Source organism: Cheilinus undulatus, linkage group 1 (genome assembly GCF_018320785.1).
Source record: "Cheilinus undulatus linkage group 1, ASM1832078v1, whole genome shotgun sequence".
Taxonomy (NCBI): Eukaryota; Metazoa; Chordata; class Actinopteri; order Labriformes; family Labridae; genus Cheilinus; species Cheilinus undulatus.
In genome coordinates, this window is record NC_054865.1 from 26,253,513 (window position 1) to 26,276,113 (window position 22,601).

General features: G+C 39.4%; 1 protein-coding gene across 3 annotated transcripts in view; it reads left to right on the forward strand.

Annotated features, from left to right (window-relative positions):
• The window catches only part of tln2a (talin 2a), a 155,822-nt gene that overhangs the window by 108,817 nt on the left and 24,404 nt on the right, over nucleotides 1-22,601 (forward strand). For all 3 annotated transcript variants that reach the window (XM_041783181.1, XM_041783190.1, XM_041783198.1), the window contains exons 24-45: nucleotides 1,517-1,630; nucleotides 1,815-1,928; nucleotides 2,360-2,494; nucleotides 2,787-2,915; nucleotides 3,087-3,189; nucleotides 5,172-5,380; nucleotides 6,443-6,562; nucleotides 8,688-8,885; nucleotides 9,034-9,173; nucleotides 11,688-11,781; nucleotides 12,309-12,398; nucleotides 12,535-12,657; nucleotides 12,781-12,924; nucleotides 13,930-14,091; nucleotides 14,396-14,536; nucleotides 14,665-14,846; nucleotides 16,166-16,298; nucleotides 16,863-16,964; nucleotides 18,785-18,955; nucleotides 19,040-19,186; nucleotides 21,614-21,715; nucleotides 22,322-22,441. In XM_041783181.1, the coding sequence (XP_041639115.1) occupies nucleotides 1,517-1,630; nucleotides 1,815-1,928; nucleotides 2,360-2,494; nucleotides 2,787-2,915; nucleotides 3,087-3,189; nucleotides 5,172-5,380; nucleotides 6,443-6,562; nucleotides 8,688-8,885; nucleotides 9,034-9,173; nucleotides 11,688-11,781; nucleotides 12,309-12,398; nucleotides 12,535-12,657; nucleotides 12,781-12,924; nucleotides 13,930-14,091; nucleotides 14,396-14,536; nucleotides 14,665-14,846; nucleotides 16,166-16,298; nucleotides 16,863-16,964; nucleotides 18,785-18,955; nucleotides 19,040-19,186; nucleotides 21,614-21,715; nucleotides 22,322-22,441 (2,973 nt within the window). The remainder of the gene's footprint in view (nucleotides 1-1,516; nucleotides 1,631-1,814; nucleotides 1,929-2,359; nucleotides 2,495-2,786; nucleotides 2,916-3,086; nucleotides 3,190-5,171; nucleotides 5,381-6,442; nucleotides 6,563-8,687; nucleotides 8,886-9,033; nucleotides 9,174-11,687; nucleotides 11,782-12,308; nucleotides 12,399-12,534; nucleotides 12,658-12,780; nucleotides 12,925-13,929; nucleotides 14,092-14,395; nucleotides 14,537-14,664; nucleotides 14,847-16,165; nucleotides 16,299-16,862; nucleotides 16,965-18,784; nucleotides 18,956-19,039; nucleotides 19,187-21,613; nucleotides 21,716-22,321; nucleotides 22,442-22,601) is intronic.

Sequence of the window (22,601 nt, forward strand, 5' to 3'; positions counted from 1 at the left end):
AATGTCTAAAGCCAAGTTCAGAGTTCAAAATACATGGGAAATTCAAAATGCTAAATTTGTCCAGAATAAATTAATTGTTCTCAGCAGGTATCCTTGCTTTAACATGAATGATCTAGCAAAGCATTTTTATGTTTTTGTATGTGCCATGAAATTTCACTGCCACACTATGATGTTGATGACAAGTGATTATCAGGATGGTTGATGAGAAAAGATAGATATAATCATTTCCACAATGAAAAGCATGACTTTATCTTAGGAAATTGGCATGTGTAGCCTTTCAAAATGAGGTTGATATTTCCATTTTCCATTTATCTGCTTGCAGTGTCCTAAAACTAGCTGTGGGACTTGACAGGCTGAATCACAGGCAGCTGCATCTGGCAGCTTGATCTGAGTTACAATGGTTCAGCTCACACTACTTTGACTATCACCAGTGATGTTGTAAAATCGTCTCGTTGTGTTGCAAATCTTTTATCTGAACTGGGCTTAAAGACAAATGTGGTCAACTAAAAATTACACTCACACACTGATCAGTTGATTGGTCATTCAAGTAAAAAAAGAAAGAAATGAATGTTATCTCAACATCATTGTATCTGCATCTTGCATCTTTATGTTTAGTTAAGGATGTGTAGGTACTAAGTTATTTCGGGTGTAACCATGTGAAACAATTGGACACTGCCATGTTTCTGACTTTGTGTCCATCTTCCTACCTGGATTGCACAGGGTTGCATGCTCCTCTCCCTCTCCAGTCTGCGGTCTCTCTCATCTTTCACAATCATTTAGCTGCGCACTCTCACAGTTTCTTATTCCTTCTGTGACCCTACCTCCTTCCCGGGTGCACATTCTTATCCAACCCATTGGGTCTTGGTCGGATGAGAGCAAATCAACCAGCTAATCCCCCAACCAACTGGAAGATGTCAGCCCTGCTAAGATGTTGTTGATTTATTTAGATTCTTTGTTTAGAACTGTTTAAATGGGTCCCTAAATAGGCGAAAGGGTTATTGATCTCCCAGTGCATCAAAATCCCTTCATCTGCCTTTGGTTAATTGACACTTTGCTTGAAACAACTGTAAAGTTAAAGCATTAAATTAATTACAGGATTATTTAGAGGGGTGTTAACCTTTTAGGCTCATCATAAATATTTGCTTATAAATGCAGGATTTAACAGTTTTCTATTCTTTTTGTGTTGTAAGATCTTTTCGGTTTCAGTTTAGAAGAAACCAAAAGAAGAATTTCAATTAAACTTGAAAAACCTCATGGAGCCTGCATTCATAAAAAATTTCTCTGTGTCTCTTTTGATCTGAAAATCTGTAAGTTCAAGGAACCTCAACCCCTTTTCAGAGAAGTATTAGGAGTTTATTATTACATCCATTACCTGCACATTGAAATCCTTTAAATGTTCACACTCCAAAGCAAAGTTTGTTTTAAATGAACTACTGAGGAGAAACTGATGCATACATCTGACTGCCACAGAGCTAATGTATAACCATTTCAAAGTGTAGATGTTCATGTTCCTCAGAATGCTGCCAAACAAGCTGCGGCTGCGGCCACGCAGACCATCGCTGCTGCTCAAAATGCTGCCGCCTCCAACAAGAACACTGCTGCTCACCAGCAGCTGGTGCAGAGCTGTAAGGTGAGGATGAGTGCTTTTTATTTTGAATTTTTCACATTTTCCCTTAATCATCGAGTCTTTGTACTTTTTAGTTATTTATTTGTGATTTTGACCCTATTGAGCACCTTTCTAATAAGCATTGTGGTGCCATTGTCTATTGTGACTGTGTTGTGCCTTATGTTTGCATGTGCTTTTGTATTTACAGGCAGTGGCAGACCACATCCCACAACTTGTGCAGGGCGTGCGTGGTAGTCAGGCCAAACCAGAGGACCTCAGCGCACAGCTAGCACTGATTATTGCCAGCCAGAACTTCCTACAGGTTCGGTACACACATGCAAACACACATCCCCACACAGACTAAGGCTAAAATGAAGGAAAGACTGTAACCACTTGATCTCTCTGCTCTCTAATGGAGTAAGATCAGTCCTACATTGAAAACCAGGCTGAACAAAGTATAAATAGGGTTTCTGCCATGAGGGGATGCTTTGAAAATAGGCCTGTAACCTCTTTCTGGTAGAGGCAGGCAGTTAAAGAAGTAGTACTGTGATGGGATTATGCGTTTAATGCCTCAGTGGCTCTTTAAGAGCGGATACAGGAGTGTGGCCCCCCAAAAATGCAACCATATAATTTAACCTTTTGTTTCTTGTTGTTCCTCGGAGTAACATTTTCTATTCCTTAAAGCTTAAAGGGAAATTACAGAGTTTATTGAACATTTTTCATAGTAAAAAGTTTTCTTTTTTTCCCTCTCAGCCGGGTAGTAAGATGGTGACCTCAGCCAAGTCATCTGTTCCCACGGTGACTGATCAGGCTGCAGCCATGCAATTGGGTCAGTGTGCCAAGAACCTGGCCACCTGCCTGGCTGAGCTGAGGACGTCTGCACAGAAGGTAGTGCACACAGACACAAAATCACATATGTGGCTGTACATTTAGGAAGACACTGCGCTCTGTATGCAAAGTACATGCAAAAACATGCAATGTTATTCAAGAGACACCAAGCTCTCTGGGTCATGTAGAATCTTCTTTGTGGTAAAGGCAGAAATAAAGATAATGAGCTTCAATGTGGAACATTTTCACAGGGTTTCTGCAAGTATGCAAGTACACTTTTCAAGTGTACAACTAGATTCAAGTGCAAGACATGAAATGACCCCTTTAATTACAGCAGACCTGTATTTTCCAGGCTCATGAAGCCTGTGGCCCCATGGAGATCGACTCTGCACTCACTGCCATCCAGACTCTGAGAAGCGAGCTGCAAGATGCCAAACTGGCCGCTGTTAACGCCCAGCTAAAACCACTACCCGGAGAATCAGTAAGATACCATTTTAGCCCTGCATGATTGATTTAGGATTTATTATACCAGTCACATCAAGAAAACCAAACGATATAGACTCCTTCATGAAAGAGGGTAAAATGATTGTTTCTTTGGCATCAGTACATGTTGCTGCTGGTTTATTCAACCTTCCCTTTCTCTTTGCTTTAGTTGGAGAAATGTGCTCAGGATCTGGGCAGCACCTCGAAGTCAGTGGGATCCTCCATGGCTCAGCTGCTCACGTGTGCTGCACAAGGAAATGAACATTACACAGGTAGATGGCTGACAAAGTAACTCCTTAAAATTGTGTTTTGTTTCTTTAACAAAGGCAGATTTTTACCTTCCACTCTTTGAATTACTTCATCCTAATGGCCACCATGAGCATTGATGTTGGTTTTAAAGGAAAAAACCTTAAATTTTATGATTGTATAGACTAAATCGTCAATCACTACAACACTTTGCTTAGTGTGTTCATCATTCAGCACACACTGAGCACAAAGCCCTTTTCTTTTGCTCTCATGACCTTAAGATATTGAATGACCTGTAATGTGATTGAATAATCCAATATCCCAATATAGGACATCAAAATCTAATTTATGCTGTGCCCTGATCCCACATTATGCCTTTTATATGCTTTTTTGTGATGTATTAGGGTTGAAGTAGGGCAAAGTAAGATTTGATGTTTTTTCCCCCAACCTTGCCCATTTTTTGTCATCCCTTCAGCTGTGAAATGTGTTTTGAATGACAATCTTTCTCTTCTCTTCTGTGCATCAAATTTCTTTGTTCTGAAGCATCTTTTCATTTTTAAACATAGGAAATTAAATTTTAACCTGAAGGTAGATTTGTCTTACCTTGAGTGAACCAGCCTTCTTTCACACAAACAAATGGCACAGTCATGATGAGAGTGCTACAGACTTAAAAGTCACCCTTTGTTAAGAGAAGAGATGAATATTTGCCATAAGCAAAAACATGTACAAGTACATTTCTGCGAAGTTATGTCAGTCAGATAAAAATTTGTAATGTAAATTAGGTGATTGCATAAATATTCACCCCTGTGATGCTAGTAGTCTTACAGTTAGTGAAATGGGGATCACCTGAGTGCAGTGAATGTGTCTCAAGTGATTGTAGTAAAGACACCTTTGTCTGGAAGGTCCAGTCACTGGTTAATCAGTATTCCTGGCTACCATTACACTATGAAGACAAAAGAACACCAAGGTCACGAAGACACATGACTACTCTGAAGGAGTTACAAGCTTCAGCAGTTAAGGTGGGGGTGACCCTGCATACAAGTATTGTCCAGGTTCTTTAACATCAAAGCTTTATGGGCGAGTGGCAAATAGATAGGCACTGTTGAAGAAAACTCATTAAATCTCAACCAGAATTGGCCAAAAGGCATGTGGGAGACTCCACGGTCAACTGAATGAAAGTTATTAGGTCCGATGAGACCTAAATGGTGCTTTATGGCCATCAGACAAAACAATATGTTTGGGGGGTTACAAATACCACACATCACCACAAAAGCATACCATCTCCACTGTAAAACATGGTAGGGGCAGCATCATGAAGTGGGGATGCCTCTTGGCAGCCGGCTCCTTAAGGCTTGTAAAGGTAGAGGGCAAAATGGATGTGGTAAAATATAGAAAGATCCTGAAGGACAACATTATTCAGTCTACAAGAGAATTTCTGCTCGGGATGACCTGAAACAAACAGCGAAAGCTGCAGAGAAATGGTTTAAAGAATACAAGGTGAATGTTCTGGAGTGGCTGAGACCTCAATTTCATAGAGAATTAGTGGCTGGACTTGAAAAAGGGCTGTCCACACCCAATCCCTGTCCAACCTGACAGAGCTTGAGCAGTTTTGGAGTAAAATTACACAGCATTAATAAACAAATAAATAGATAAAATGCACAAAAAATGGTCAGGACAGAGGTAGTATTTTCTTTGTAAAAAATTATCCTAATGCTGTTCTAGTAGAATATAATTTTTTATAGGTCTTTACCATATAATGGTGTGTTCTAGTTGTCATACACTCAAGCTGTTTACACTACAGCTCACACTTACCCATACACACCCATTCACTTCACATTCACTCATTAATGGCGAAGGCTGCTATGTAGATTGGTCATCATTATGAGCTGAGGATTGAACCCCCAACTCTGCACTGAAAGACCGAAGTTCTTCTGACTTAACCACAGTCGAACCAAGTCCTACATTATGCCTCTGAAAATCTGGTCTCTTTCAATGACATTGTGTTTAGGTATAGCAGCCAGGGAGACAGCTCAGGCCTTGAAAACTCTGGCCCAAGCAGCCCGTGGTGTCGCTGCCTCCACTACAGACCCCAAGGCAGCTGCTGCTATGCTGGACTCAGCTCGTGATGTGATGGAGGGCTCAGCGCTGCTTATTCATGAAGCCAAGCAGGCGCTGGTGTCCCCTGGAGATGCCGAGAGCCAGCAGAGGCTTGCACAGGTGAGACAGTACAGGGCTGGGAGGATGGTCGATTCTGCATGTCTGATTAAAGGTTTAGATTATCTGTGTTTCAGACTAATGCCATGAAATGTAAAGCCAGAGATTGCAAATCAATAACACATAAATCCTCTAAGTCTGTGGGACTTTAATTTTTTGTGCAATCATGCATAATTAAGTTCCTCTGAGCTTGTTTTAACATGCACCGTGTGTTTTTGTTTTTATGAATATTTTATTATTGTTATGTTTTAAATATCCAACACATTTTTAAGTTGGTGGTCTCAATAGTCTTTTCCAACAGAAAGTTTAATGATGTTAAACATTTCACCAAAAGCAGCGAGTCTCTCAATTTTAATGTAAAAGTAATGTGACATTTAACCAGTGTTAAACATCATCTGTTTATTCCTGGTAATTAAACGTGGATTTTAAAGCTGCTTCTCTGCCTAAGAACACTTCTCTCTTTGCTCCGTAAATTTCTGCAGGATATTTTCTAATGATGAAGATGATAAATTTCTACAGCTAATAAGTAATACATGAAAGTGAACACCTGTCAACCATAGCAAGGGACTCCCATAGTAAACATGGTGGCATGTTTACAGGCTGTTTCTTTTAATTATTTATGTCTTGTCCTCCTCATATGTCCTCAACAGAATAAATAGATACATGTTTTTTTCTGTAAGGGTACTGCACACATTTAAGAAGAGAACCACTATAGCATAACCCTTTTTGTTGAATTTGAAAAATGTAATACTTTGTCTTGTGAAAATCCTTTCTAACATAAATTAGGTTTAGAGGTGTGTACTGGTTGAACAAGCTTTATCTTGTTTGTCTCTCACTAACTGCTTCACTGAGGAGTTCCTCTTTTGTTGTCATGTGCTTCTGTTTTGGCCTCATTGACATAACCCAGTTTGTGATCTGTAGACATAAAGTTTGATGTTTATAGATTAAAGAAGGTGGTATCAATTATTTTTTCCTCCACATTAGCATTTAAAATGCAGATTTCTTGTTTTGCCCGCCTGCTCTAACTCTTAATTTGGCGTGTGATGAACCTGCTGTGTTTTCCAGGTGGCCAAGGCTGTGTCTCACTCCCTCAATAACTGCGTCAACTGTCTGCCTGGACAGAAGGATGTGGATATGGCTCTCAAGAGCATCGGGGAGGCCAGCAAGAAGCTGCTGATTGAAACTGTGAGTTTGGTGTGACTCATTTGAGTTCTGCCAGCTAAAGTTAGCAGTCTATGCCTTTACTTAAATGTACTACAGAAGGAGATAATGCATGTAAAAGCAGTGACTGGAAGATGGAGAAGTTTGAGGCATTATTCTGATGAGTTTATAAACAGCTTTTCTCTCCCCATTTAACTGTTCATCTGTTTTGAACTTTGAATTGGAACAAAGTTTGGGTTAAGATTTCAGAGTTCAGATACAATATCATACACAGCTTTATTGAAGCTAGTTTAGTGAAGCTCAGATGTTATTACAATTTCACTAAATGATTAAAATGATTACTCCTCAATTCAACAGGGCCTTAGCTAATTTTAACACTTTTCTCATCTTTGTCTATAAACAATGAACACTTCTCCACAGAGAGCACTGAACTACCCCAGTGACTTTTGCCAGTCCTTTTGGTTTTAAATCACTTACTCTCCTGCTTTTTTAACTACAGATACAGTTGCAAGAAAAAGTATGTGAACCCTTTGGGATTTCTTGGATTTCTGCATAGATTGTGTTCTGATCTTCATCTAAGTCACAACGGTAGACAAACACAGTCTGTTTAAACTAATACCGCACAAAAAATGATAAGTTTTCATGTTTTTATTGAACAAAACATGTAAACATTCACAGTGCAGGGTGGAAAAAGTACGTGAACCCCCAGGCTAATGACTTCTCCAAGAGCTAATTGGAGCCAGGAGTCAGCCAACCTGGAGTCCAATCGATGTGATGAGATTGGATGTGTTGGTTAAAGCTGCCCTGCCCTATAAAAAACACACACCAGTTTTGAGTTTACTGTTCTCAAGAAGCATTGCCTGATGTGAACCATGCCTGGCACAAAAGAGCTCTCAGAAGTCCTCTGATCAAGAATTGTTGACTTGCATGAAGGTGGAAAGGGTTACAAAAGTATCTCTGAAAGCCTTGATGTTCATGTGTCCAGGGTAAGACAGACTGTCTACAAATGGAGAAAGTTCAGCACTGTTGCTACTCTCCCTGGGCGTGGTCATCCTGTAAAGATGACTGCAAGAGCACAGTGCAGAATGCTCAGTGAGGTGAAGAAGAATCCTAGAGTGTCAGCTAAAGACTTACAGAAGTCTCTGGCACATGCTAACATTTGTGTTGACAGATCTACAATAAGTAAAACATTAAACAAGAATGGAGTTCATGGGAGGACACCACGGAGGAAGCCACTGCTGTCCCCCAAAAAAACATTGCTGCATGTTTAAAGTTTGCAAAAGAGCACCTGGCTGTTCCACAGCACTACTGGCAAAATATTCTGTGGACAGATGAAACCAAAATTGAGTTGTTTGGAAGGAACACACAACGCTATGTGTGGAGAAAAAAGACACAGCACACCAACATCAAAACCTCACCCCAACTGTGAAATATGGTGGAGGGGCCATCATGGTTTGAGGCTGCTTTGCTGCCTCAGGGCCTGGAGGGATTGCTGTCACTGATTGAAAAATGAATTCCCAAGTTTATCAAGACATTTTGCTGGAAAACTTAAGACCACCTGTCCGCCAACTGAAGCTCAACAGAGGGTGGGTGATGCAACAGGACAACGACCCAAAGCATAGAAGTAAATCAACAACAGAATGGCTTCAAGAGAAGAAAATATGCCTTCTGGAGTGGCCCAGCCAGAGTCCTGACCTCAACCTGATTGAGATGCTGTGGCATGATCTCAAGAGAGCGATTCACACCAGACATCCCAAGAATATTGCTGAACTGAAACAGTTTTGTAAAGAGGAATGGTCCAAAATTCCTCCTGACTGTTGTGCAGGTCTGATCTGCAACTACAGGAAACGTTTGGTTGAAGTTATTGCTGCCAAAGGAGGGTCAACCAGTCATCAGCCTAGGGGTTCACGTACTTTTTCCACCCTGCACTGTGAATGTTTACATGGTTTGTTCAATAAAAACATGAAAACATAGAATTTTTTGTGCGGTATTAGTTTAAGCAGACTGTGTTTGTCTATTGTTGTGACTGAGATGAAGATCAGAACACATTTTATGACCAATTTATGCAGAAATTCAAGAAAGAAGAAGGGTTCACATACTTTTTGTTGCAACTGCAAATGTTGTCATAACCTCTTCCCTTCTTGTTCAGATCCCTCCAGCATCTAAGTCCTTCCAGGAAGCTCAAAGTGAGCTGAACCAAACTGCAGCAGATTTGAACCAGTCAGCAGGTGAGGTGGTCCATGCCTCCAGAGGCTCCAGCAGCCAGCTGGCTGATGCCTCTGGAAAATTCAGCCAAGACTTTGATGAGTTCCTGGATGCCGGTATAGAGATGGCTGGACACACACAGGTTGGTCTTTTGTAAAGTTTCATAGAACATCAAACTTTAATAAAAAGACTCTTGATGAATTTAAATCACTAAAACTTTTATGTTGACCAGACAAGATGTTTACATAGGTTGATTTATGTGACCATGTTCTGGTCTTGTGTCATTTTAGAAAAAGGATGACCAGGTGCAGGTAATTGGTAACCTAAAGAACATCTCCATGGCTTCAAGCAAGCTGCTGCTTGCAGCTAAGAGTCTGTCTGTGGACCCTGCAGCTGCAAATGCCAAGAACCTGCTTGCTGCTGCTGCAAGGTATTACAACTAAACACACATACACAAATATCCTTATTTGTAGAAGTGGAATCAGCTCATGTATCCACCTTATTATCAGAATTCCTTCTGCATTCCAGTAATAGCGATTACTTGCTTTATGTTTAAGTATATTACATAAGTATGTTCCAGCTACTGTGAGAGGTTTTTAAGACGTTTAAAACAGACCATGAAATAACCTTGATGCCTCTGTACGAGTTTTAAAAGAACAAATCCATCAAATAGCAGACTCAAGGTTTTTGTTTAGTAATTTTAACGGCTGTAGCTGCTGATTTGAGGTTGGCAGGCCTGCACAAAGAATTGGCTGGGTCCCTGAAAAAACCCAGTGAATGAGTCCTGCTCAGTTGTGATTTATTGACAGTCAATTCATTTTGGAGCTAAAAAGTTTGTCAAGCTATTACTGGGTTCTGATGTTGAAATTATTTATTCAGGCCACTTTGTTACCCATTTTGCCTTTTTAAACCCATTTTTGCCTTTTGACCATTTCATGCCTCTGGTTGCCCATTTTTACCTTTTATAACCAATTTTTGGTTATCAAAGATAAATTTTCCACTTTTCATCAATTTTTGTCCCTTGTAACAAGGGCTGAACGATTTGTGAAAATGATCTAATTGTATTTTTTTCCCCTCAATATTGCGATTGTGATTTAATATGCAATTATTTTTAGGTTCCACATCAAATGTATTGTTCAACAAACATAAGCAATACATTATTTTATACTATAACTAGCACAATATGAGATCATTTAAACTAGGGATAGAAAGATTTGAGAAGTTTATATATGGTTTATATAGCAAATTTTATACCAATTGCAGTACTGAAGGAGTTGATAATTTTTAAAAATGTATTTGAGATTTGGTGAAGAAAATCAATTACATGAACAAGAAAAGTAGGATTTTTGTAAACTATTCTAAGATAAGTCACTTGAATTTCTGCATAGTGTATAGAGAAAAAAGTCTGCTGCAAAAATATTAAATCAAACTGGTATTTGGACAAATTTCAGGTTTAGGAAATAATGCACTGTCTGCGATTTGAAATTGCAGAAGGCCATATTGCGATTTAATCTAATTTGTGATTAATTTTCCAGCCCTACTTTTAACCCTTTTTGCCCCCTTTTCACTTATCTTGACCCATTTTCACCTTTCTTTACCCATTTTTGACACTGTTAAGCCTTTTTTTCACTTTTAAGCCATTTTTGTCTCTTTTCGCCATTTTTGCCCCTTTAAACCCATTGTTCCCATTTCTAACTCATTGTTGCAACTCTTTGTCCATTTTTGCATCTTTTAAAGGTGCAGTGTGTAATATTTAGCCTAGTAGCATTTAGTAAAACAAACAAACTTGGTTAAATGAAACATGATGTCTATAGCTAGGTCTATGCTAATTAGTGTTTATCCACCTGAAAAAAATGTTTTTTTTTGTTTTTTGTTTTTTTGTTTTTTTATATTAACTCAGAATAAGCAATCTATTCATACATGGGGAGGGTCCCCTCCATGGGCGCCGCAATCTTGAATTTTTGCATTTTGCATGTTTCCATGGCGCCACGGAAGTGACCAAATAACAGATATATATATTTTTTTTAATTCCACTGGTTGCCACAGTTTTCACCAGAGAAACATGCAAAATGCAAAAATTCAAGATGGCAGCGCCCATGGAGGGGACCCTCCCCATGTATGAATGGATGTCTTATTCTGAGTTAATATTAAAGAAAAACACATTTTTTTCAGGTGGATAAACACTAATTAGGATAGACCTACCTTTAGACATCATGTTTCATTTAACCAAGTTTGTTTGTTTTACTAAATGCTACTAGGCTAAATATTACACACTGCACCTTTAATCAAATGTTGCTGCTGTAAACCTGTTTTTGCCACTTTTAACCCATTACAGCCACTTATAACTTCTAACCCTTTTACCAAAGTTACCCCCCTTATTACCACAGATTTAGCCCCTTTTTCCAGTTTTCACCTACTTGCGAAACTGGTCACCTATTTTTGCCTCTTTTTACAGTTATGTCATTATTTATCTCTTAAATTATTCTTCTACATGTTTGTTTGATGTTTGTGCACTGTATGGCTTAGCTTTGACATAACTTTCCATCTGGTTTAATTTTGTGTACCCATTCACATTAACATCACCAAAAGAAGGTAATTCTGTCTTAAGAAAAGGTGTTTGCATTTTGAAAAATACAAACCTAAAAGTTAGTTCATCTTTGTTTTTGCTTAAACCAGCTGCCAATCTTCCTTTCTTACAAAGTAAGAAAACCACTGACTTCATATTTTTAAAGGACTAACTGAAAGATAATTTGCTAATTGATTCTTAAGTTTACCCACAAACAAACACTGAAGGGTGCCTGCATAGACTTTGATATTAATGTCCAAAACGTTGAATGGATTTGTTCAAACTTGTCAGAGCTGATATTTTCACAAACACTTATCAGCATACATCTTTAGGGACCAGGGTGTAATATTTTCTCCTCTGTGTGTTTCTGTGTTTCAGAGCAGTGACAGACAGCATCAACCAGCTGATCACGCTGTGCACACAGCAGGCTCCAGGCCAGAAAGAGTGTGACAACGCCCTGAGAGAGCTGGAGGTAAACAACCTTATCACAATTCATAAAGTAATTTTTATTTAACTTTTAAAGAACAAGCTACATCAGGTTTGATGTATTTAAAAGACAGCAAGTTGGTTCAAGAAAGATGAGGTGTCAATGAGCAGTGCAGGTGTTGCAGCTATACTTCTAATGTTAAGATAATATGGGGAACAAAGCTCACAGACGAGTTTATATGAAAGAAAAATAAATCAAAGATAAAAGCATTGGATTTAAGAATTAAAAGTTGCATTTTACCAGTCTTTTGTTGGGAGGTTGTGTTTTAAAATGAAGTATGGCTTCAGCACGCTGGATTTCCTCAGTGGTCAAACAGGACTCATTAGCAGACAGTATTAACAAGATTAAAAACATTGGTATTTAAACCAGAGCTTGTTAACTGTAATTTCTTGAGTAGTACCCCAAAAACATAACAAAGGTATTAGAACATCCTCTCATCTATCATTATATGAAAAAAATGTCAGAATGAACAGTCTTGGAAATAATACTGTTACTGTTCACTCTCCCCTCAGGCTGTCAGAGGAATGCTGGACAATCCTAATGAGCCGGTCAGTGACCTCTCCTACTTCGACTGCATTGAGAGCGTGATGGAGAATTCCAAGGTATACTCTCAGTTTAAACAGCCTCAGGATCAAACAGAGTGTTCTTGTACACACATAGAGCTCAGTTGGTGTATCCTAAGCATTCTTGCTTTTCCCCTCTCTTTGTCTTGCTGGCTTGCTCCTTTGCCTCGTCCAGGTCCTGGGAGAGTCCATGGCTGGTATTTCTCAGAACTGCAAGACAGGGGATGTGCCGGCATTTGGAGACTGTGTGGGATCAGCCTCTAAAGCCCTGTGTGGCCTCACTGAAGCTGCAGGACAGGTAGAGAGCACAGCAAACCAAATGTAACAGTACAAGAGATATTCAGTTGATGATGTTTATTTTACTATTGGTGGGTGATGCTGGAGAATGATGATGATGATACATACTTTTTTCTTCCTGTAGGCCTCCTACCTAGTGGGTGTGTCTGATCCGAACAGTCAGGCTGGGCATCAGGGGTTGGTGGATCCCATTCAGTTCGCAAAGGCCAACCAGGCAATCCAAATGGCTTGTCAGAATTTAGTGGATCCAGACAGTAGTCCCTCCCAGGTAGGGATGAAAGAGTTACTGGCCTTAATGACAAATATGTTAAACTTTCCTCATGGTTAGTAATACCATTAAAATTTTAATTATAATTAAAACTGGTTGCAATAACCAATGCTTTAATATCACAGTAAATACTGTCCAGACGGCATACAATAAAAGTTCATCCATAGAAGTGAACTGGAAATAAGTCTGCACAGGACATAAGTTCAAAATATCCCCAATTCCCTCATTCATGCTGACCACACCCTGCTGTGTTAAAAGCATAAAGATAATTTAATTCAAAAGTCAATGATTTTTAAACCTCTGTACTGGAAGATCAGTATTATTTTGTGAAAATAATGAGTCGAGAACAAAAAATTGCCGAGTAAATTCAAGCATAAAGGAATTTTTCTTGGTGTTTCTTGTACAAAAAAACAAACAAACACAAAAGTAGTTGGTAAAAGATGAATGTTAAAGTAGAGGGCTAGTGAAGAGCAGTAGTCCTGTGTCAGGGGACTTGTTATAAATAAGATCAATTTAACAGAGAAAAAGACTTCTAGTAATGCATAAAGCAGTAGTAAAATACAAAATATATGCAATAAGTGCAATTAGTAAATGGTATAATTGTGCAAGGAAGTGTAAATGTCTCTTTCTCTGTAAACATAAATACAGCTGATTTATGTTCTTGATGCAGAAGTGTCCAACTGTGTTCTTAGATGCTTTCACAGCAAATCTGAAAGTCTAATATTGCCCCCCATTATTGCCTTTATTTTCTTAAACAGCTCTCTTTGTGCATTCACACAGCCTATTATAGCCCTCTGCAGGGCATTTAAATAAGTCTGTTTTTAGCTCAGCAGAAGTTTAAGGGGAGATGCATGCTAGTAAAATAGAAAAACATTTTGGTCAAAAAAAAAAAAAAAAAATGCCAGTGAGACAAAAGCTGGATAATTTTTTGTGTACTGTTGGACTTTCTCTTTGATATAAACTCTCAGTCTCTCATTTAACATTTTACTCTTTTATTTCCAACAGGTTCTCTCTGCAGCCACTATAGTTGCCAAGCACACCTCTGCTCTGTGCAACGCGTGTCGCCTGGCCTCCTCAAAGACAACCAACCCTGTCGCCAAGAGGCACTTTGTCCAGTCTGCCAAGGAGGTAGCCAACAGCACTGCCAACTTGGTCAAAACCATCAAGGTGGGGTGTCTTTGCCAAACTATAAAAAAATAGCAGCACCCTACTTGGCGTTTCATTGCAATGATGTGTGGATTCAGTTTTGACAGTAATGTCTTTTCTGGTTTATTCTAGGCTGATGTTAATAAATCCTCTGCTCAGGGAATTGTGAAATATTTCTAAATTCACTAAATTATATTTTTCCCTGAAAGAGATCAACTTTTGTTAATGTTTTTATATTCTTTACTCTTAGTGAGAAAACTTACTGTGTACTCTGGTTTGAGCAGATTTGTTCATGCACTGACATTCAGGCTCTCTCACTTTCAAGGCTTTAGACGGTGATTTCTCAGAAGAGAACAGAAACAAATGCAGAGTCGCCACTGCTCCACTAATTGAGGCTGTGGAAAATCTGACTACATTTGCATCCAACCCAGAGTTTGCCAGCGTCCCAGCTCAAATCAGCAATGAGGTAAAGCTATTTGGATTAGCATTTACATTCCAGCAATAAAATATATTTTTAAATAATGAAAATAAACACAGATATTTCAAATATAAACATTTTTCACATTATCAGTAAACTAGTTTGTTTTTCTGAAGGGATCTGCGGCGCAGGAGCCCATCCTCCAGTCAGCCCGCTCCATGCTTGACAGCTCCACCTACCTGCTCAAGACTGCACGCTCATTGGTTATCAACCCCAAAGACCCGCCCATGTGGTCAGTTCTGGCTGGGCACTCTCGCACTGTGTCCGACTCCATCAAGGGTCTCATCACAGCCATCAGGTTTGTGAGCACAAATATTACTAATTTCAACAAATAGGATGCTACAGAATTTCCAGAAGTTTCTTTTTTAGCTTATCTAAGCATTTTGGCCGGAAAAAGAAAGGGAGCAGATAGCCAAACTGTGCATGTCAGAGCTAACTGCACCTTTCAGCAGCTCTAAAACAGACTTGATACGGTGTTTTATCTCCTTTATTGTACCAAAAATGAAGTTTGAAATGGACATGTTGAGGTTTTGCATGGTGACTCTTTAAATATCTGACTTCTTGGAGTCCTGTAATCACCCCCAAGCCTACCAGTGTCCTCATTTTAATCCTTCCAACAATTTTTACACTCCTGCGCTTTTTCTCTGCAAAGATGTAGCAACCTCTGAGCACACAAAGCGATTATGTCAGGTGAAACCCAGGTCAGAAAACTCGGATTAAAGTTTTTTCATTAGTCTGCGTAATTACCTTTTGAAAATGCCTCTGAGACAATCACAGCTTCCTTGAGAAAGGATGCCCGAATGCTGTACCATGATGAGACAAATGCTTGTTCTGATACCTCTACAGCTTACATTTTTAATCTCCTCTTTCACACATTTTGTACCCGACCTTGATCAGAACAAAACCGATGCCTACAGGAACTAATTCCCGGTGTTGGACACTCTGAATTTTAATGTTTTTGTTCAGCTCAGAACATCTGCGTGTTAGCATTCACAAGCAGCCAGCTGAGCATCTCGTTCAGTTGTTCTGCCCACATCCAGTCCTCCTTTGAGACTGCAAATTGGGTCCTGCGAGTTTGGCCCAGACCTTATCATAGAAGCGATACTCTGCTTTGCCAAAGAGCACAAATGGAAACAAACTCCATCCTGCAAAAGCTAACCTCATAAGTTTCTCAGAGTCATCACACATAAAGATGAGGCTTTATTTTAGGGAGTCTGACTCTCAGTGCTTCAGTGTACATGGAAATGGATGTTTAACTAACCTCGCTCAGCCCGTGTGGTCGCTGCCCCATACTACTCGGAGGCTTCAAAGCTAATTTGGCTGCCCAGCTTGATCTCACCGTGCAATGACGAGGCCCTGCAGGCCACATTCAGCAGATGTGAGCTGAGCAGCAATGAGATGAGGCAGCCAGAGGAAAAAAAGAGGCATCCTGGGACCTGTGTGTGTTTTTAATAAGTGTTAGTTATATTCCCTCTTAACCTATCATCTGTTCTTTCTTTCTGTGTCACCGTCTGTGTGCTGTTGTTTGCCCAATATATATCATTCTTACGTTTCTTTTTCTGATCATTTTTATTGTGCTGTCTTTCCCCTCTTCTCCTGTGCTCATTTGAATCTCAGGGACAAGGCCCCAGGCCAGCGGGAGTGTGACTCATCGATTGATAACATCAACAAATGTATCCGGGACATTGAGCAGGCCTCTCTGGCAGCAGTCAGCCAGAACTTACCCAGCAGGGATGACATCTCACTGGAGGTAAGCAGCCATCAGGAAATGTTTTGACATTTTCCACGGACGACTACTGCTATCCCTCTCTGTTTCTTATTTGTTCTCTTGTTATTTATCCGTACCTTTCACTATTTCTCCTCTCAGTGTGACAGCCAGATTATTGTTTTGTATTTTTCTAGTCCTAGTGGTTTTCTTTTTGAAATGATGGATCTCTTTTTGATGCTTGTAAGTAAGCTGCTGTCCATTCTGGGTCACTAACAGCTCATTAGCTGGAAATAAGAGATTTAATGATATTTAAAAGAACCTTCAAATAACTCTTTTTGTCCTTTTAGCTGCAGAGAGGCATTCCACAAGACACTGGAGCCAAATACCTTACTTATTTAGATTTTAATGCACAATACAAAGCAGCTTTTTGGCTCTTGAAGCAATTTTGTAGACAAATTAAAAGTTGAATGTCCAACATCAGGAGCCAGAGTAGCTTGAAGCAAACATTTCCTCATTTTGTTCCCTTCCCAACTGCTTTTTAATGTACCTCATTCTCCTTTAAAAAAGTGTGACAAAAACTAATATCTTTTTATTTCCTTTCTTCAGGCGCTTCAGGAGCAGCTGACGTCCACTGTTCAGGAAATTGGCCACTTAATTGACCCTGTTTCCACTGCAGCCAGAGGCGAGGCTTCCCAACTAGGACACAAGGTATGTAGAACAGAGAGTTAATTATTTCACTTAAACACTCTTACTGTAGTGCAGCAAAGTTGTACTTTTTTAATAAGTAGCAGTATAACACATCTCTTCTCTGAAGGTGTCAAGTTAATCAGAAAAATGTGGGCTTGTGACACTCGTAACAGCAGTATCTCCGCAACCTGAAGAATCCTGTTTTCTGTCATATTTCAGCTTAGAGGTTCTGATTTCATTCCAAGTTTGGGATTAAACATTTTATTTATTTTTTAGTACTATCATTGTAGTAACTCTTGGGGAGGTGAGTATCAGTGTAATTGGGTTCTTTATCATCCTGGCACATACTGTAGCAGAATTTTTCCTTTACTGAAATTATCCAGTCCCTAATCATCATTCTGCCCGGCTGAGTGACTTAATGTTCTTTTTTAAACTTTAGAAATGAAGTTTGCACTCTGAAGTTCAGTCGAGAAATGAAGTGTTAGAAGTGAGCACCTCATCTCTCATTTCAGCAGGCCAAAAAGGCTTTCAACTGATCAGCTGTAATTTCACTTTCCAGCTTGCAAAACCAGAAGGCTGAAGGAATAAATACATTTTTGTCCCATCTTCATCCCATCTAATTTGCCTCAATAATGTTACATTTTTTTATCATGTACCCAAAATATTTTCATACTTTTCAGAATATAAAAAGCTTTTGCATAGTGTTGCAGTCGCCTTGGCAAAGCATTCCTCAATTAGTCAGCCCTCCACCCCATCCATCTCCACACTTAGACATGCACCAAGTTTACTGGACTGCATCCAAAATATCAAACATTTACAAGTTTGAGGTGAGTAGCCTACAGTTAACTAATACTATACAATATGCACCAAAGTTGTCAACAAGTCAGAAACAATTCTGTTGTCTTTTATCATGTATGACAAGGCATGGGGCTGAATCCTAGTTTTGTGAGAACCCGCTAATGACCCCGCAGGATTCTGATTTACATTTTTAAATGCTTATAAAACAGAAACAACAGACAGAATGATGACCTTTCAAACTCGAGCTCTGCTCAGCTTGTACAACTTGTTTTAAAGATGTGATTTGGTTTTGTCTTTCTACCAAACAGCAGAGAAGTACAAGTAGTAGTATTGATAAGGACTTTGATCAATAAATAGTATCGATAAGTGTATCAATATCATAAGAAATTAACAATCACCATTCCTTTGTAGGACAGCAGTAACTTTAGTAAGTTTGGTAATGTGAGCTGACCCATCGAATGAGAACAAAGTTTTCATAGATTTGGCCTTAACTTAATTTTGCTCTCACAGTGCACAACATTGGTGCATTTAACTTTAAAATGTATACATTTTTTGATCCATGCTGTACTGGTACGTGTATGTTTGTATGTTTGCACTTGTTTGTGTGCATATATGTTTTTTATCATATGTATTTGGATTGATAGGTTAAGGTACTATAACATATACTGTATATATATTTTATAAAACAGTTGTTCTTAACTGGTCCAGTTTCAGGAACTATCACTACCTCCTCAATGAGAAATCCCACCCCAAATACAAATTTTCAACCATTCAGATATATTCACTGTTGCACTTTGGTCGCTGATATTAAAAAACATCTCAGAATAAAAAGACTAACAAAAACAAATGTGGGAAAACCACATAGGCAGGTGGGAGTGGTGAATCATGAAGGGTGGGGATTACGATTCCATTGAAGCTGTGTATTGCAATAAATATATCAGTATCTGTTGTTATATGTATAATAATAATACTATTGTTATTTTTTATCTAGACAGATGATAAGGAAACTTCTGAAACTGATCTCTTCCACCCTTGCATCTTAGGTGACCCAGCTGGCGGGTTACTTTGAGCCACTGATTACTGCCTCAGTCGGTGTGGCTTCCAAGCTGAAGGACCACCAACAGCAGATGACTTTCCTGGACCAAACTAAGACCCTGGCTGAGTCTGCCCTGCAGATGCTCTACGCTGCCAAGGAGGGTGGCGGAAACCCAAAGGTAGAACCTAAATTTAACCCCTCCATTGCAAGGATTATCTAGAATTTTCTCTTAACTGTTCTATCTTGGTGTCACTCTCCACAGGCATCTCATACCCATGATGCAATAGCAGAGGCTGCCCAGCTCATGAAGGAGGCAGTTGATGATATAATGGTGACGCTGAATGAGGCTGCAAGTGAAGTGGGGATGGTTGGAGGAATGGTGGAGTCCATAGCAGAGGCCATGGCTAAGGTGAGAGCTGCTGGGCATTGAGTGTCTCGCTGGAGCAAACACAAGAAATTGCAATATAGCTAATAGAACTCCTTGATGCTCTGTGTCAGGATTGAGTGCTTAGGCAACCCAAAATACTCAATGATTCTTTAAGTAAGACTTCTACAGACTGTCATCTCCCTCAGTACTTTCCTTCCAATCATCCAGTGGCAAAATACCAACAGAGGGAAGCTCAGAGGCTCCAGCACAAGGCCTCATTTTTCTTTTTCCATTTTTTTCCTTTGTCAGATGTGGCATGAATAGAGTGGTTCTGCTGCTCAACACATTACCATTTTATTGCTTTTTCAATGAGTTGGCAAAACTGTGAGGCAGAAAAATCTTGATCCAGTTAGAACAAGAAATGAAAGAGACAAAATAGTGTAGTGAAAACAAGTGGAATAAATTGGTAAGACAGTAACTGGAAGGGGAAATAATATTAGCAATATTTTTTACTAAAACCACAAGTTCTATTTAAATTATCCTTTGGCTCATGGTTTTACCTCTGTTCCTCTCATTCTGTGTACAACATCTTATTTACAACTTTAGCGTCTCCAAAGACCTTAAAGAGTAATTTATTAGCATATTAATACAGATTATTAGCCATTTGTGCAGGAGAAATAATAACTTTCAAATACAGCTGCTCTCAGCCTGTGAACAGCCTTTAGACCATCTCTCCAATTAACAGTCACACTCTTGGCAAACACATATGGTGTGAAGAAAGAAAAAGCCTTTTTTATCTCCTGTACTGACAGAATGGCATCAACTAATTACCTCCTCCCTCGCCTTCCTGAGTGAGACTTACCGCAGGGGTGGAAAAGTGCCCCAGGTGTAGGTCACCAGAAGGGAACAACAACTCCACTTCAACTTTGTGCAGCACGTCATGAATAATGAATGAAAGGGTTCAATTTGGGTCTACGTGATGAGTGAGTGTGTGTCTGTGTTTTATTGTGTCTGTGCATGTCAGGAGTTGATTAAAAGATATAATCCTCTTAGATGATCCATCATCCTAATGGTCACTGGGCTGTGGTTTTAAATGCTTCTCTGCTGAACTTCAGTCATAATGGCAGATTCTAAAGTGTTATTTCATTTAAGGGGTTTAAAAACTTCAATCATCTGTCAGCTCCTCCCTTCCATCCTGCCTCCACACTTCCCCTGCTCCTCCCTTCCTGTTTAACAAGTTGGTGTCTGAATGATGGAGAGCAGGAGACAAGTGCTAATAAACATCTGAAATAAAGTTATGTGATCAATTTGTAGTAAAAAGATGCATCTCAAAGTTGATTTTGTTGTTTTAGGCTAACAGGAGTATGTTTTTTTTTGTTGTTTTTTAGAGCCTCTTGGTTCTCATTCAGTTGTCTTTTGATGACACTTTATCTTATGCCCCTAGATAGAACATCCCTAAAGGGGGCAGAGCTGCTTCTCTTGTCTTTGGAGGAAAATACCTGTATTAGCACAGTACAGCTTTGAGTTTGAAAAAAACCCAATATAAAAACCAAGCAGGCATTGAGCACCAAGTAGAGGCTGCCATCTAGCACCCTGCTATAAACCCATATTGATGAAGGGCTGCAGTGATAGTTGTCCTTCTGGAACTGTGTCTCATCTCCACACAGGATCTCTGAGGCTCAGCCAGTGACTTTTATTTATCAGCACCTTCCACAGCACTCAAGGTCACTTTACAAGACAGTTAGAGCAATACACACTTATAGGACACATACATATATAAATTTACACTCAATAAAATAACACCAAAAAAATATTTTGAAGGTTGGCCTTAAGGAAAACCATCCAACTGATTCCCTTAAAAGGGAGAGAGAGTTAATGTTATGGATGTCTGGAGTTCTACAGGTTGGGACCTGAGCAAGGGAACGCTCTGGATCCCATAGAGCCCGTGTTGGTCTGTGAGGTAGATAGAGGAGAGTGCAGGAGGGTACACTCACGTGCAGAAGGTCAGACAGATATAGAGGGGAAGACTTTGTGAACTTTAGATTTATTGGATTCATTTCAACACCAGCCTGGCCACACATGCCTCCATCTTTTTCTCCCATCTCTACAGCCTCAACACCGCAAGCATAAAAGCCGCACTGCATGCTGATAATCAAACGTTCCTGCTGTTTATTTAATTTTGAAACTCTAATTACAGAGTGCAACTGGTCCATAATTTATAATGAGTGATTCTCATTTATTCAGTGTTTATTTGAATATAAAATTGCATTAACACTGGTTCACAGATGATGTAATACCTGCACACCTGGCAGAGTTACTTTAATTAAAGGAGAGATCAGATTACCACTGCTGAAACTGAAAAGCTCAGTGATTGATCGTCTTCTTGTTTCGAGATGTTTGTGTATTTAGTGGAAAATAAAACTATGCCTGAAATGAAAAATGCTGTAGTAACTCTGTGTCTTTTCCTAGCTGGATGAAGGAACCCCACCTGAACCCGATGGCTCATTCGTGGATTATCAGACCAGTATGGTCAAATACTCTAAAGCCATCGCTGTCACTGCTCAGGAAATGGTAAGCCTTCATAATCATTGCCTTTATTGCTTGTAAGGAGTAAAAATGTCTGTCAACAAGCACATTTTGCATTAGGTCCTCATCTTTAAGATACATTTCTAGTTCTAAGGTGAGCAATGATCATATTAAATGTAAGGAGTTATGTCTTTCTAGAAAATGCCGCCATGTCCAGACTGTACATTTTAGGCATTTAAGGTGCTACATATTCATCATGGGGCCCATTGTGCCACGACCTGGGGATATACACCAATCAGCCATAGTATAATGACCACTGTGAAATTAATCCAATTCAACATTTCTACCATAAGCTCTCAGTTTAAGATGCCTCTACATTTTTTATTTTTGTTGAAATTGTCATAAACATTTATTATTGAATTTGCACTCAGTGGTGTTGGTGTACTGGAGTGCATTCTGCTAAATGGTTTTAAATATTTTTACTTTATTTACATACATAAGAGGGGCAGAGGAGCAAATGTTAACCTTTTTATTATAAATCACATTGTTATTATTGCAGAGGTAGCTTGTGCAGTTGGTAAAGAGGGAGCCCAGAAATTACCTGTAGTTTATGTTTGGACTGACACATAGTGAACATTTTTTCTTTCTCAGATGACCAAATCGGTGACATGCCCAGACGATCTGGGTGCCCTGGCCTCTCAGGTGACTGTGGACTACAGCCAGCTGGCTATTCAGGGACGCCTGGCTGCTCATACAGCTGAGCCAGAGGAGGTGAGGATGACCTGGGTGTTAACCAGAGACAAAAACTCTACACTGTAATACATCTCTGACCAATAAGAGTAGAAGCTAACATAGCTTGTGTAAAAATGGGTCGTAAAAAGTTGCACTTAAAGGAATCATGTCATGGTCTAGCTGAAATATGCTATTGAAA